The following is a 16507-nucleotide window of genomic DNA, read 5'->3' as shown; positions in this document are numbered from 1 at the left end:
TTTCTCTGTTAGGTTTCTGTCTGATTGACCTGTCCATTGCTGAGAGAGGAGTGTTGAAGTCTCCTACTATTAGTGTGTGTGGTTTGATGGCTGCCTTGAGTTTTAGTAATGTTTCTTTTACATACGTGGGCGCTTTTATATTAGGGGCGTAGATATTCAGGATTGAGACTTCATCCTGATGAATTGTTCCTGTTATGAGTATAAAATGTCCCTCTCCATCTCTTCTGATTGATTTAAGTTTGAAGTCAACTTTGTTAGAAATTAGTATGGCCACACCTGCTTGTTTCTTAGGTCCATTTGCTTGATAAGCCTTTTCCCAGCCCTTTACTCTGAGTAGGTGCCTGTCTTTCTGGTTGAGGTGTGTTTCTTGTAGACAGCAGAATGTTGGATCCTGTTTTCGTATCCAATCCCTTAGCCTGTGCCTTTTTATAGGTGAGTTGAGCCCATTGACATTAAGTGATATTAATGACCAGTGTTGTTAACTCCGGTCACTTTTTTAGTAGTAGGGTTTGTGTGTTTCCCTTCTTTGAGTTGCGCTGGTGAAAGGTCTCTAGATGACTGAGTTATTGTGGGCATTGTTGGACTCCTTGGTTAGTGATTTTCCTTCTATAATTTTCTGTAAGGCTGGATTTGTGGCTACGTATTGTTTAAATTTGTTTTTATCCTGGAAAATTTTGTTTTCTCCATTTATAGTGAACGAAAGCTTGGCTGGATATAGCAGTCTGGGCTTGCATCCATGATCTCTTAGTTTTTGCAGTACATCTATCCAGGACCTTCTGGCTTTCATGGTTTCCATAGAGAAGTCAGGTGTAAGTCTGATAGGTTTACCTTTATAAGTAACTTGGCCTTTTTCCTTTGCGGCTCTTAATATTCTTTCTTTATTCTGTATATTTTGTGTTTTGATTATTATATGGCGAGGGGATGTTTTTTTTTTGATCCAGCCTATTTGGTGTTCTGTATGCTTCTTGAACCTTCATAGGTACCTCTTTTTTTCAGGTTGGGAAAGTTTTCTTCTATAATTTTATTAAGTATATTTTCTGTACCGTTGAGCTGCACTTCTTCTCCTTCTTCTACTCCAATTATTCTTAGGTTTGGTCTTTTTATTGTGTCCCAAATTTCCTGAATGTTTTGTGATGAGAATTTGTTGGTTTTGCTGTTTTCTTTGATCAGTGTGTTTATTTTCTCTATGGTATCTTCAGTGTCTGATATTCTCTCTTCTATCTCTTGTAATCTGTTGTTAGTACTTGTCTCTGTCGTTCCTGTTCGTTTACCCAGATTTTCCATCTCCATTCTTCCCTCGGTTTGTGCTTTCTTCATTGCTTCCATTTCATTCTTCATGTCTTGAACCGCTTCCCTAACCTGTTTGATTGCTTTTTCTTGTTTCTCTTGGTTTTCTTGCGTGTCTTTGAGTGATTTATTCATTTCCTCTACCTTTTTGTTTGTAATCTCTAATTGTTTATGGCAGTTTTTCACCTCCTGTTTAAGGTCCTCTATTATTTTCATATAGTTCACTTTTGAGTCGATTTCTTCTATTTCTTCAGGAGTAGGGTGTACAATTCTTCTTATTACGGGATCCCTGGTTTCTGGTGGTGTCATGTTGCCTTTCAGGTTGTTGGAGGAATTCTTGTATTGGCGCCTTCCCATCTCTTCCTTCAAATGGAGCCAGGAGAGGCCTGGTCTCTTGGTCCAGTCTTTGCTGTGATTGACTCTCTGGGTATATCTCTTCAGTGTAGAAGCAGGAACCGTTCCCGTCCCAATGGGATTCCTCAGCAACTAAACAGGGCCGCCGGTAGCCCAATGATCCAGGGCCAACAGGATGAATGGAGCAAGGGGGGGGGGGGGTGGTATCCAGGAACGCGCAGGAAGCCTGGTGCCGGAGCAGAAGGTGCCCGGCTCCCTTACAGGGGACCCTGAGGCCTGCCCGGTAGGCAGGCACTCACCGCTCTGGGTGGGTCGCCTTAGTTTAGGAGCTTGAAACTGTACTTGAGCACTGGTCCTAGCATACAGCAGGGCAGGGTTGGGGAGGGGTGCTGGGGGGGCTGGGTCGTGCGAAAGAAAGACAGCCCTGCAGAAGGAACTGGGGGAGGGGGTTTGTGCTCTCTTCCAGGTCAGTCCGCCCCTGGATAGCACACACTCACCCGTCCTGATGGGATTCCTCATCAACTCAATGCTTTGGATTTTTAAAGACAAGTATTTCTATATTTTTACACTTATTTGTTTGTGTGTATGTGTGAGTTATGTGAATGAACAGTGGTGCTCCTGGAGAACAGAGGACAGCTTGTGGGGTCAGTTCTTTCCTTCTACCGTATGATTTTTGAGGACTGGACTCAGATTGTCAAACTTGTTGGCAAGCACCTTTACCCACTGAGTTATCTCACTGGCTCATGCTATGCTTTTTTCTACCATTGCCCATATAACCAAAACTTTAACAAATTATGGCAAGTAAATGAAAACATTTATATTTTAACACATGTGGACTTTATTAAGTGTTCCATGTACAGTCATTTGGTATATTTAAAGATTGAGCAATCTTATAAAAGGAAGTACAGACAGAAATGATTAAAGTAATAAAATATCCAAGCTAAATATGTTATATTTCATTACACCAATATATAGCTTAGCAGTAAATTCTCCTGATGGCCATAAATCTACAAGGTGTTGTCATCCAGAAAGATGAAGAGGGAGTTAGCTGGTGAGGGAACAAGGTGGATAAAACTTCCCCAGTGCACTGTGCCTTTAAGTTGCAAAGTTGCAGTGCACTGCCACCTAGTGGTGGAATTTGAGTCCTTGGAATAAAGGGATTCTGTTTTCTAAAGGCTTTGGGTGTCTGATGGATCCATCTTGCCACGTGCACTTCTGAGGCTGTTTTGTTTTTTTTTTTTTTCCCAAAGGAAATGCTTTTATTGGCCATGTAAAGACTGAACATAAATTTTAAGAAATTCCCTGGTTATTCTGCTACCACACATCAGGAAAAAGAAAAGTACCTTGGCTCTAGGATAAACTTAGCTCCAGTCTAAAGACAGCAGGGACCCTTAGCGCAGGACCTCTGCTCCGTTTTCTGGAGCAAAATCTAGAGCAGTAACATGGCAATATCTTAGTCCCACAGTATCCCACGTCACAAGTGTCCCTACTCCAACCCTGGGTACGTCTGGTCCCTTAACAAACAGTTGCCTCTTCTCACAGAACTTCTTCCCACGTGTGGGGTCCAGGTGTTGCTGTCTCATGCCCTCTTCATTGTCTTTTGTGATATTCATGTGACCTGGCTTCCTCTTGGTTCCAAATGAGAATATGATAACCCATGGCAGTGGCCAGTGTGTCCCCCATAGGATTGAACTCATTGAGCGAAGTGATACCAGAATATCCTGGATCATAGAGCTGACACATCATCTTCCCTGAGTCTCCATCAAACACATCTATTGTCCTTAGTTCATAGGGAACACAACTTTTGAAATTAGGGTCTGAGTATCCGCCCACAACGATGAGGTTGTGCCTCGGATGCCAGGATGCCTTGATGGGTGTAAGGTGCTGAAAATGACGATGTGGGTGGGAGATCAGGCTCAGGGGGCTGTCCCACTGGGAGGCAGAGTAAACCCGAATCTCATTGTTCTGGTCAGTAGTCAGGAGCCGGGCTCCATCCAGGCTAAAACAGGCTGCATTGACGGGATGCCTGTGAGGCAGTGAATAGAGGAAGCTGGTTTTCCCTTTATTTTGACGCAGGTCCCAGATTTTCACTGTTTGATCTATGGAGGCTGTGGCAAGAAGCCAATCACAGCAGGGATTCAGGGCCACGTGGGCTACTTTCTTTTTGTGCATTCTGAGATTCCAAAGCTCCTTGCCATCTGTGTTCAGCAGGATCACGTGTCCCATATTGTCTCCTGTGACCACCACTCGGCTCTTGGCAGAAACATCAAGGCTGCAAAACCAGACCTTGCAACAGTTTGACCTGGTATAAACTTACAGAGTGTAGCCTGTAAAATCCTGCAGCCTGGTTGTTCCCTCCATTGAGGAAGCAAAAAATTGGTTCGAATTGAGATGGCTAAACTTCAGCCCAGTGATGCTTCCTCCAGCTCCCATCCCTTTAATGAAGATAGGTTTGTCCTTTATGCCAAAGTTCCAGATCATGATATCCCCCCCCCCCCTTTGGAGCCCACAGCCACGGTACTGGGATGAGTCAGGTGCCATGCCAACGATGTAGTCCTTCTGTCAAAGGGGGCAGCTTTTTGGAATACCCGGTAAGAAGCCAGAGAGTGCAAAAAGGACTTTTGGAGACCCTGCGGTAGTGATGACCAAGTGACTTTGCCTAACTTCTGCTGGTAAAGATCCCTGATGATGCTGCTACTCCGTGGCGGGGTCTGTAGGCCAGGCAACTCTGGCAAAAGGCAGCATGACTCACATTTCCTGCTGGATAAGAGACTCTGCGCACACAGCTTCTTGGCTTCGGGCTCCAGCTCCTGAAGACTTCTGAGGCTTTTGCTCTTGAGGAGCCGCGCAACGTCGAGGGACTTCTGGGTTCCTGCGCTTTTCTTGGGAACCATGGCGTACTCCGTGAAGAGATATCAGGCGCAATGGTAAAATAACGAAGCGAGGACTAAAAGCCTCTGAGGAGAGAACAGGAACGGACTATGTACGAGGCAGCGCTGACGCAAGTAGCTCGGCTGAGCCAACTTCGCGCCCCCGAGGCTGGGTTCTAAAAGGCACCCAACACCCAGTGTAAACCTCTCTGCTCTGAAAGGGCTGTCCTTACTCACCTCTGAGGCTGGGTTCTAAATGACATCTAAAGTGCAAACTTCTCTACTGTTTATCCACCAGGCTGTCAAGGTTCTGGGTTGGGACCAATTGGAGTCCTGGCCTTCAGCTGCTCTTCCCTGTCTAGAGCCTTCTAATTGGAGTTACTAAAAGCTGTGCCTTCCCTAGAGGATCAGAGGCTGGGATTTTCACCTGTTGGCCATTGACTGATGGGTATTTAAGCCTCCATGGTGCTATTAAAGAGGGGCTTTGTACCAGTGATTGGAGGTCCATGTGTCTGTCTCTGTGTTTCCTCAGCCCCTTGCAGGAAGCTCACAAACTGGCTTCTAGGGCATAGAGTGCAGACGGGGTTGGGGTTGGGGGTGGTTTGCCCAGTGCGCAGCAACTTAATTGTCCTTCTAGTCTAATCTTGGCTCAGCATATGACTGTCTGTCTGTCCAATGGGTTTTCTTGGTGCAGGGCCCTGGGAGATAGATTCTCACCACAGGACAGGACAGCAAAGAACTTTGCTGAATTCTTGCAGCTTGTGTGCTTTTTGATCTCTCATTATGTTGTTGTTTTTAATTTTACTTTCTAAGTGACACACGCAACATGCAACAAAGTTTCTCTGAAAACTCTGTTCTAATTTCTAGAGTGTTTTCCCCTTACACAGATGAAAGAATTGGTTTGAATATTGGTGTCCTTAAAGCAATGTACCTATGTCTATTATTTTTTAACTTTGTAACCTCATGTAGCTGCCCGCTGATTAAGCCTGCAAAAATGCTGAACTCTATGTCTAAAATGAGATTATGTAGGTGGGAAGGTGTGTCTGGGAAAACATAAAGGGTAACAGCAGGGACTTTTATGATGTATTTATTTTTTCTTTTCCTTTTTTTTTTTTTTTTTTTTTTTTTTTTGAGACAGGGTTCCTCTATGTAGCTTTGGAGACTGTCCTGGAACTTGCTCTTTAGACCAGGGTGTCCTCAACTCAAACTCACAGAGATCCACCTGCCTCTTCCTGTGAATGCTGGGATTAAAGGTGTGTGCCAACACTGCCCAGCTGGTACATTTCTTAAAAGGCAAAAATAGAAGCTAAAAAAAGAGAAAGAAACAAAAGTTTTCATGTAAGCATGATAGAAAAAAAGAAACTCTGTTAAAGTATAAAGACCACTTGAGCTATTAGGGGCCACTTTTGTGCATTCCACCTTGTGGTCAGAGTCTTCATTGCACCAACACTCCTTCCCTGTCTCAGGACCTGAACCTGAGCACAGGCAGAACTCTGGCACTTAGCCTTTTAATTCCAAACACTATTTTTATTTTCAAAGCCACTCAGCATACTTCTGTTTTTAAAGAACACCAGGTTTGTGACTTTGGAAGGATTACTTTGGCTATAGGATTTTGAACTTTGGATGAGTTTTTATCCTAGTGTTTAGTCTACTAGTAGAATTAATTCAGAGCAAATGCCTTACAGGGAGTCCTTGCATAGATATGAGATCATTGCAATGTACACTTTAGATTTCAAGATTCTAGAATTTTAAAAGTCATCAGTATTGTTAGTACAGAATCTTAACAATTTGGTGTCATGAACAAAAACTATCATCAAGTATTTGTATGCAATGTAGTTCAGCATCTGGGGTCTGAGGTCCCAGTGTGATTTACTCTGCTTCCCACATTTTGGCAACTGGACGGGTGAATCAGCAGGGAACCTAAGACAGTTCTCTGTTTTAGATGGACTTGCAGAGTATAGTAAAATATAATATTTTTTTAAAAATAGAACCCAGTAACAAATATATCTTAAAGATCTAGAAAGGTCATATGTTCAAAGACAAGATTAATCTCAAACTTCAAACAAATAAGAGATTTTAAATGGTGCAAAGCAGAAGGATGTGACATGTTTGAAGTCCAAGAATATTGTTAGTCTAAACAGCAAAATCTGGAACCAGCTGGGTTCTATCCTCATCAAAACCATTACAAAAGTCCAGTCCCTCCTTTTCTCATCTCAGTCTATAGAAACTTTATTCAGGACCAGGTATTCAATGGGAATGATGGAGCAGGAGTGATCCCCTCATGCCTAGGCTATTAGGTTTTGATGGGACTTGGCATTTCCTCAAATAATTCTGTGCTTAAAGGCCTTGACATATTAATACAGTGAGTATATTTTTACATCACAGTAAAATAGGTTTCATCATCAGCTTTATCTTAGAGTTGAGCCAAATGATGGAGAGGTTGGTTTTCCAAAGTGTAAGGAGTAAGTGAAAGGATTGAGGCTTATATGGTCCAACCCAGAATCAGCTCAGAATGACTTGGTTTCAGCTGTTTCAGATTTCCCAGAGACTTGCAGACAGGATGGCTTTCAATAACACAAAGGCTTCTCTTCTTCCAATGACCGGATTGGACTGGTCTATTCACAAGTTCTTTCCATCTACCCCATGTCCCAGTGATCTGAATCCTGATCCTGCTTATTCTCACAACAAACAACAGAATAGTAACTCACAACACTGAAAACATTAAGCCAGTTGTGGTGGTGCACTGCTTTAATCTTAGCACTTGGAAGGCAGAGGGAGCCAGCCCTGTCTACTGTGAGTTGCAGGCTAACCAGAACAACATAAGGAAGACCCTGTTTCAAAACCAAACCAAACCCCAAATGAACAAAAACACAAACAACAGTAAGTGCATTCTATGGTTCCCCCAAACTTGTATTTATTTGCTTTCATTTAGAATGCGGTAACCAAGTAATGCGCACTGGCAGCTTGGATTGGGGAGGAACTCTTCTCCAAACCAGAGGTTGCCCCATTGTTAGACCACATCTTCAACCTTGAACAACAGTGGTTAGTCTGGAACCTCCCATTCCTATTAAGTCAAAACCTCATCTGTTGAAGTCCATCTTGGCATTGCCTTTAGTTTTGCTTTAATAGCTTAAATGTTAAGGATGTTAAAGAACTACTTTTAAGCCTGGCAATAGCGACACATGCCTTTACTCCCAGCACTCGGGAGGCAGAGGCAGGCACATCTCTGTTGAGTTTGAGGCCAGCCTAGTCTACAGAGTTCTAGGACAGGGCTGTTATACAGAGAAACCCTGCCTCGAGAAAAGAAAAGAAGAAAAAGAAAAACCAAACAAGGCAAGACAAAACAAAACAAAACCCCAAAAATCTAAAACCAAAAAGAACAACTTTATCACAAGCAAAATATTTTAGGAAGGCTCTAACTCATTAGAAAACAGACAGTTTTCAGGACAAATTTCAAAATATAATTGAGGATCAGAGAGAAGTTTTTTGGGGGAAAAAAACTTTTTTATTGTTATGTTTTGTTAATTTACTGCTTTTTATTGTTAATAAACAATAAACTACCTTTCTAATATTTTAAAACTTCTAAGATACTTTGTTTCTTCAAACAGTCTCACTGTACAACCCAGATGATCTTGAACTAAAAAGCCTGCCATCTGTTTTCCAAGTGCTGGGATTTTGATTACAAGTATGTCTCCATGTTGAGCACATCTGGTTTTTAAATCTCTTTTAGGATTATTTTGTAGAGGTCAACATTAAGTGTCTTTTGAACTTTTTTTTTTTTTGGTTGAAGGAATGCATATACAAGTACCTGTATTTTGTTTTCTGAATTTTAAATGTAATAGAAAGCTCTGCCCCTACTCTTCTGTAGGCCCATATTTCTATATGGTATGGTGTCCAGGCTCAAAAGCCATAGGCTACACCTCAAGTGATCACATAACCTAACAAAGGATCAGGTTGTTGCTTTGCTCCTTCTCTGTAGTTTGGAGGATGCCTGAAGAGGTGCCAATTCAGCCTATGTGACAGCAAGCACAAGTGGATGGAGACGTAACTAAAAACCATTCACCTGGTTATTTAGGAAACAGAATGATAATGAAATTTCCCCCTCAGTTTATGTTTTTATATATAAGGCTTTTTGGAGACTAAAGCAAGGAATTCTTCAGAATGTGAACTCAGGATTTCAGGAGGGATCTCTGAGAATCTCTCTCCTGATATAGCCATGTGAGTTGTGTCTTTATTCCTGCACCTCCACTCCACTCAAGAGAGATAGTTTATGTTGGGGTCTGGTCAAGAGAAATAATTTAGGATCCGGGCTGACACCAGACCCTGACACTCTTCCATCTGGTCTCTGCAGATCCCCATCAGAAACTCCTGAAGGTATTCCTCCTCCTGTCCTGCCCACAGCAGTTCCAGCTCTTACCTCCACCAGAGAACCTCACAAGTCATAGCAGCAGTGACTAACTTGTATTTTTAAATTAACCTATGATTTGAAAACATTGCTGTTTAGTACACAGTTGGTTTTTCTGTTGTTTTGCTTTTTAGTGTTTTTGAGACAGGGTCTGTGTGACTCTGGGTGTCCTGCAAATATGTACAACAAACAGGTTGCCCTGCCTCCTGAGTGCTATGATTAAAGGCATGTATACTATGTCTAGCTCAATACCTAGTACTTAAAGAAACATTTAAAGGAAATATAATTTATCTTTGTGTTTTTTCCCTATTACCTTCCTAATGCCTGTTTGGGGAGGGTGTTTTTAATTTTCTAATCCACATATTAAGAGAGGAGCATGTGAATCTATACATACACAGATAAGTTATATAAGCCCAGCTTGGAATGCATACTTTTTCTAAATGGCAGGATGCAAAATAAATCTAGAGAACAATGTTAGGAAAGACTGTGTCCCAAGTCCTGGAAAACCTTTCCCTATTTCCATCGGTCACTTTAGAAGCTATGGCCCTGTTCAGTGCTGGCTGCCTCTTCCCTCATCTCACAGCTGCATTTAGGTCTTGCTATGACTTCCCAGTGTCTCACTACCCGATAAAGGGAGTCTAAAGCTGACTATAAGCTTATATAAAATGCTATATTCTTTAGCAACCTGGCCGATTATCTAGCCAATGAAGAGATGATTAAAACAGGCTTTCTCATCTTCAGGCAGCTAAGCAGCAACTAAAATCTTAGAAGTCTGAAAAAAATTTTGTCAGAAAAATGATTATCAAAAGTAAGACTTTCTAATGATTAATTATCAAAAACAATTAAATTAAAAAATTCCAAGAATGGCTTCAATACACATTTATTTAAAGTGAGGCATCTGCAGAACAAATAATTCTTAAATTGTGATTCAGGTTGAAACAACTTCATAAAAATATGCTGAGACCAGGCACATCCACAGATCTCAACCACAGATCACTTTTTTGCCCATTCTTCTTTCTCTTTTCTTTCCCGAATAACTTCTTTCAGATAGGGTTTAAGGTAGAATTTGTCCTAAAGAATGAAGAAAAATAATGGTCTTAAACCTCAAATTCATTATAAACTTTTTTGCTTATAGCATAAGAAAATATAATCTGAAACTTCTAGAAACTATGTGCTTTTTAACTGTAAAACCTCACAAAGATCATGCAGTGAAGAAGTTAGGAGGAGGAGTACCAGGGGGGAAAAAACAATGCCTATAAGTTTTCCATGTTTCAACGATATCCATGCAAGGAACTAGAAGATCACTCAGGGGTCTTGATATAACTAAAACTCTTTGCATTAGAGAAGGAACTGAAGTAGAGGGGAAAAAAGCCTCAAGACAAAAAAAACAAAACAAAACAAAAAAAAAAAACCCTGGAATCTAGCCCAGGCCTTCCACACTAATGACTAGCTTAGTGATTTTCAAAGTTATTTCAGCTCACCTCACTCAGCTGCTGAAATGCTACTTATGTAGGATGAGTTGGAGAACACTAAAGCACTGTACAAATGAGTGTTTCTCCTATTTCTGACTGCATGCTGAGTGATAAACACTGTTAGACAAAGCAAACCTGCTCTACCTCCTCATATTTTGTCCACTGCTCCTTAGGCAAGATCTGATGCCGCATGCTCAGGTCCAGGGCTCTCTTAAGTCGAAACATTCTGTCATTATAAAGGTTCTCAGGAAGCCTTCTTATGGCTTCTTTCACATCTTCAGTCTCATGCAGTGTATCATCTCGCATTAAACCTGTGATAGAAACAGAAAAAGCAGATTAAACAGCTATCTCCATTTTTTTAAAAAAGTCTCATTATGTAGTCCTGACTGGCCTTGAACTCAAGAGAATAACTTGTTTCTCTGACCTCAGTCTCATATTAGCCTTGAAATAACCATCTTCTTGCTTCTCTCTATTGCAAATTATAGGCATATACCTAGTAGGAGTTTTTTCATGTATGTGTGTGCATGCACATACCTGTCCCTCCACATACATGTAGAGGTCAAAGGGTAAACTTAAGGTGTTGGTTCTTGTCTCTCCACCTTGCAAGAGCTAGCCCACCAGCTTCTAGAGATTCATGTCTCTGCCTCCAAACTTCCCAGATTGGCACACTGGGATTATAGCTGCTTGTGCTACTGTTTCAACTTTTTTTTAATGTTTATTTATTTATTGTATAAACAGTATTCTGACTGCATGTCTGCCTGCAGGCCAGAAGAGGGCACCAGATCTCATTATGAATGGTTGTGAGCCACCATGTGGCTGCTGGGAATTGAACTCAGAACCTCTGGAAAAGTAATTAGTGCTCTTAACCTCTGAACCATCTCTCCAGTCACCCCATTTCAACTTTTATGTGGGTTCTGAACTCAGGTCATCACCATCTCCTCCACCCAGGATTTTTCTTTTCTAAAGAGCAAAATCTTTATGATTTAAAACTCAAGACTTGACTGAAAACGCACCAAATCACTATATAAGATGGAAACCAAAAGAATTTCAGACCTGAGTTATTTCTTGAAGGAGTATCTGGGCCTTTTAAAACCACTATCATAAAATTCCTATTTCATATGACCCAGTTCAGAAAATATTTAAAATGTGTATTTTGCCATTGAAAACACAAGTAGACCACATCTCTTCTGAGATGAAGAAGATATTAAATAACTAGGACCAGTGAGATGGTTAGGCAGGTGAAGGTATTTATTGAACAAGCTAATGACCCAAGTTTGATCCCTAGACCCCATGGAGGAAGGAAAGAACTGCATCCTAGAACTCCTCCTCTGACTTCCACAGGCACACCTGGTATAATAAATTCTCCTTTAAAGTCATAAAGAACTTAAAATTATACTAAAGACCCCTAAGATCTGCCGATGCTTCCATTCAGCTTCTAGACCACAAAGTGAAGATCAGAGCAAATTAGATAGCTCTAAGAAAGCTCACAAAACATATAAAGACGTGAAAGAAAAAAAGCATTTAGAATTTTAGCCCTCTCTTCAAAAAATGAAAAACTCAAAGTAGTTTAATTTTAAATTTGATACACACAAAAACAAAATAAAACATCTTTTTAGAACTATAAGAATTTTTAAAAAGCACAGCATTCAGGAACAACAAGAGGACCACAGAAAACAGAAACTCACCCAGTTTGTTGAATCCAGCAGCATTATAATACCATTTTCGAAAACCATCCAGCCACTTGCTTGATGCTGCAACTATATTTACCACACTGTTAGTTGCTATATTTATGAATAAATAAAATACATCAATAACCAAAGAACTCTCGTACTCTTATAAACCTAAGAAAGAATATTCCTTTGCATAATTTCACTTACGACATCATGGGAGAAAACCGTGAGCTCAAAATTAAAGGTGCCTAATATCCACAGAAATACTTCCTAACACTTTGGGTTCTCAAAGTTCAAAGGCCCTCTGCATTGACCTGCTACTATCAGAACTGAAAGGACAAGGGACAGGAAAAAGACCTGGAGCATTGTTATCATTTGTAGTCGCAAAAACAAATTTTTCTTTTTAAAGGGGGTGAAGCTATGAGAGTTCAGGTTAGGTGGCAAGTCTGTCCTAGTCTCAAAAACTTTTAGTCTACATAATCTTATTTGGCCATCATTTTAAAAATATAATTACTGGAAAAACTTTTATAACATCAGTTAATCATTTAAAAATCAATAGATTAGTAAAAAAAAAAAAAAGCCCATTTTCCTCCTCCCAAACAGCTAACTGAACACAAATAAGGAGGAATACTCCATGTTAAAATTTATTGTAACAGAGCATGTATGTAACTTCAGCACTTGGGAAGCTGAGGTAGTTTAAGATTGTAAATTCCAGATCTTGTATACAAAGAAAAACTAAAATAACGATTGGGAATGTAGCTCAGCCTTGGAGCTCAAGCCTAGCAAACAAAATAACCAATGCAAAAACAACTCATAATTCTTTGGGGAACAAGGCTGAGCCTGATGAATAAGTACCCTCAAAGAGGTCTAGGAAGCAGGACAGTGTCTGACGAGATGGCATCTTTCACTGGCTTGAAATTTACCAGCCTGGTCTACAAGAGCTAGTTCCAGGACAGGCTCCAAAACCACAGAGAAACCCTGTCTCGAAAAACCAAAAAAAAAAAAAAAAAAAAAAAAAAAAAAAATTGCCAAATAACTAGCCAATCAGAGCCCGAGATCCGAGATCCACCTGTCTCCACCTCGCCAGCACTAAGATTAAAAGTATGACAGGCAGGTCTCACCATGTAACTGGCAGGTCTGGAACTCGGGCTTTATTAAAAAACAAACAAACAACATGGGTTCTGGAAACTGAATTCAGGCATGTGCTTGCACTGCAAGGCAAGCATTTTATCAACTGAGTTCTCTTCTCATGATCTAAACTTTCTTTTAAAATTGTGGCTAGGGGCTGGAGAGATGGCTCAGCGGTTAAGAGCCGCTCTTCCGAAGGTCCTGAGTTCAATTCCCAGCAACCACATGGTGGCTCACAACCATCTGTAATGAGGTCTGGTGCCCTCTTCTGGCCTTCAGGCATACACACAGAAAAAATATTGTATACATAATAAATAAATATTTAAAAAAAAATAAAATTGTGGCTAGGGCTAGTTTCTTACCAAAGAAGAAAAGCAAGTTCTCAATTAGCTCCTTCTGACTTTGTACACCTTACTATATGGCTTCCTCCAACCTCAGAAATTAAAATAAAATTGTTTCTAAGGGAAAATTAAAACAGTTAAGGGCGAATCACTCAGTTGGTATAGCATGTACCACAAAGTCCTGCGTTCCAGCACCAGCACGACGTAAAATGGGTGTGGTGGTGTATTCCTGCAATTCCAGCATTTTTAGGGAAGCAGGAGGATCAGAACTTCAAGGTCATCCTTCAGTACACAGTGAATTCAAGACTGGCTCAAAAAATTCAAACATAAAATTTAAAGAATTAAAAATAAATCTAAAAACAAACACATAGGAGCTAAACTGTAAACACAGCAGTAATTACAATAACGATTAAATTTAACACTTATAATGTGCCAGGCACTACTCTGCTCACCATTTTCACATTAGCTAGGTTAAAAGCATGTTGCAGAAAAGGAAGCAGGCTCACGGAAGGGAATCAATCTAATCTATATTGAAATCAGGTCTCTAGTATTAGACACGAACACCGACGCAGAATACCTTAAATTTAGTACCATTTTTTAAATTTTTGTCAAGTGGGTGACCTTCACAATTTCTAGGGACTGTGAGAAGGGTACCAGTATTGTTTTTAAAAAGCTATTCCAGCCTGGTTTACAGAGCTAGTTCCAGGACAGGCTCCAAAGCCACAGAGAAACCCTGTCTCGGAAAAAAAAAAAAAAAAAAAAAAAAGCTATTCCAACTTAAAGCGCCAGAGGGCAAAGAGTGAATTAGTTAAATATTCTGGCATTCTATCCCACGACAAATTGGTTCTAAGCCTACAGAAAAAAAAAGAAAAAAAAAGTTGTTCCAGCTCTGCAGCCCATGTTCCAGATACACCTCGCTAAAGCTATAAACCTATCTAATCTTCCTCTAATTTTGACAAAAGTTCGTGGGGACTAGCTCAGAGAGCTATTTGCTCCGATCAATGTCACCAGCATGAAAAAGGTAGGATTTCTAGTGCAGAGGACCGTGTCTGTCTCCAAGGGCTCCCTTAGTCCACTGCGGCAGACTTCCACTCACCTCCTCACTTCCCCAAGCTGTCCTAAGGCCGAGGGGAAGGAGTCAGGACCCGCTGTCCAGCCATGGAGGGCTCCTTCCGCAGAGGTCCCGTTCCAGACCTCAGGCTGGCCAGGCCTGGCTCAGCAAAACCTGAGCTGGAGCTGGACAGGGACGCCACGTCCCTTACCGTCAAAGTGACTAGTTTGTTAGAGCAGAAGGGGAGCAAGATGCTAGGACTGAAAACCGCCCCTCGACATCCACTAGGGAAGACCAGACACTTACCAGCAGATCTGCCCGCCATGATGACCTGAGATCGAAGCGCTGCCTTCTGGGTAAGTCCTAGAGGACACCCGGGGCTCTCGCGCAGGCGTCAAGCAAACCTTGGGGACGGGGGAGGGGAGAGAAAGGGAGGGGGAGAGCTCGTGCGCAGGCGTCCTGCAGACTTTCGGGTGTGTGGAGAAAAGCAGGAGAGGGGAGGGGCGGGGAGGGGCGGGCGCCCGAGCAGGCGCAGCCCTGAAGGCCCGCGGAGTGAAGTCCCTACTTTGGGCTGATGATTTTGCGCTCTCTGTTTCAAGAAACTTTTTTTTTTCTTTGATACAATGGGAAAAACAGTGACCGAGATATTAGGAGACGATGTTATTCAAGGTTTTGTTACAGGAAGGTACTTTTACGATATTAATAAAAGAGATAGGTGTAATGTGGTAGAAGATTTTCAGGCACACAGTACTCAGTATGGAAGGACTCCTTTGATGCCCGAATTCCTTATGTCAAATGGTGCGGTGTTTTAATACAATCCACATACATCTCCTGCATTCTTTAAATCACCTTTAGATTACTTTTAAAACAGGATATAAAATGCTATCACGCAGCATTATTTTGGGAATAACACAGGAAAATGTACATACATGTTCAATACACAAATATCCCTCCCCAATCTGAATCCATAGATTTGGGCTCTTCAGGTACAGAAATGTGTCTGTATTCCCACACTTCAGTATTGGAGAGAGAAGCTGAGTCTCAGGAAGTTTAGACAACATAAATGATCATAACCAAAGACAATGAATTCAATGAACTGGGATGAGTCTACTTTTTTTTTTTTCTAGAATTGAGAAATCAAATACAGGCTTCTTTATTTCTAGGATCATATGCTGCGCAACTAATCCCAGAAAACTAAACCTCTAGGCTTCACTTTCTCCACCTAAGGATCCATATCAAACCATTTTAGTAGAAACTTAGGTCAGATACGTTTTAAAAACATTAACTTTAAAGCAGGAGCACATGCCTATGATCCTAGAATTCAGTAAGCTGAGGCAGGAGGATCACTGCAAGTTCTAGGTTGTAGTTGTCTACATACTGAATTTGACTCCATTCTGGATCAATCACCACCCACTCACCTAAAACAAAAAATATATATATTAAGCCTAAGATATATTTTAGAATATGTATGTAATATCAGAAGCAGAGCAAGTACATAGACTGTATACTTTCAAGGCCTTAGCCCCAACAGGTGAGATCTAACACATAAAATAAGGACAGAAAATGGGGAAAGTGATATTACTGTTGTTTGACCATGACTCAACTTTGTCTTTACCCTGCTGCCTTTCAGTCTTAAGTTGAAACCTGTGACAGCCTAGAACTGTATCATTATGAATTCAAAGTGTTATTTAATGGCTTTAGTCATGAATTCTACAGTTATACTACCTTTCTTCCCTTCTGTTTCTGATACCATATATCCCTCAGCTCTAAGAGTGTATGTAGTGGTCAACATGAAGTCTGAAAGATAGGAAAACAAATACTTATATACACTGGCACATTCCTTTGCAAAGGATATTCATTAAACTCTTCATCCTGACAAGTTTCAGCATCGGAGTGATCATATGTCAAGGTATGTTAAAGTATCAGATC

The 16507-nt window shown here is 41.0% G+C and overlaps 2 protein-coding genes across 2 annotated transcripts; both read right to left on the bottom strand.

The window, feature by feature from the left end:
• Positions 1-2769: 2769 nt before the first annotated feature.
• Positions 2770-4573, bottom strand: LOC121437682 (DNA damage-binding protein 2-like). Its single transcript, XM_041637733.1, is given in 2 exon segments — positions 2770-4137; positions 4140-4573. Coding segments are annotated over 2 exon segments (1302 nt in total). The 5' UTR covers positions 4536-4573; the 3' UTR covers positions 2770-3231.
• A 5207-nt stretch (positions 4574-9780) lies between these two features.
• On the bottom strand, positions 9781-14974 carry LOC121437672 (cytochrome b-c1 complex subunit 7). The gene is made up of 4 exons (XM_041637718.1): positions 14885-14974; positions 12074-12145; positions 10533-10699; positions 9781-9987 (listed from the first exon to the last, which is right to left on the bottom strand). Exons 1-4 carry the CDS (start codon positions 14901-14903, stop codon positions 9910-9912), a joined length of 336 nt encoding a protein of 111 aa, XP_041493652.1. The 5' UTR covers positions 14904-14974; the 3' UTR covers positions 9781-9909.
• Positions 14975-16507: the final 1533 nt, after the last annotated feature.

Source organism: Microtus oregoni, unplaced genomic scaffold (assembly GCF_018167655.1).
Source record: "Microtus oregoni isolate MIOR12 unplaced genomic scaffold, Mior012 000053F_ref0000044, whole genome shotgun sequence".
NCBI classification, from domain to species: domain Eukaryota; kingdom Metazoa; phylum Chordata; class Mammalia; order Rodentia; family Cricetidae; genus Microtus; species Microtus oregoni.
The sequence above is the reverse complement of the archived record's forward strand: the minus strand, read 5'-3'. Positions and strand labels throughout refer to the sequence as shown.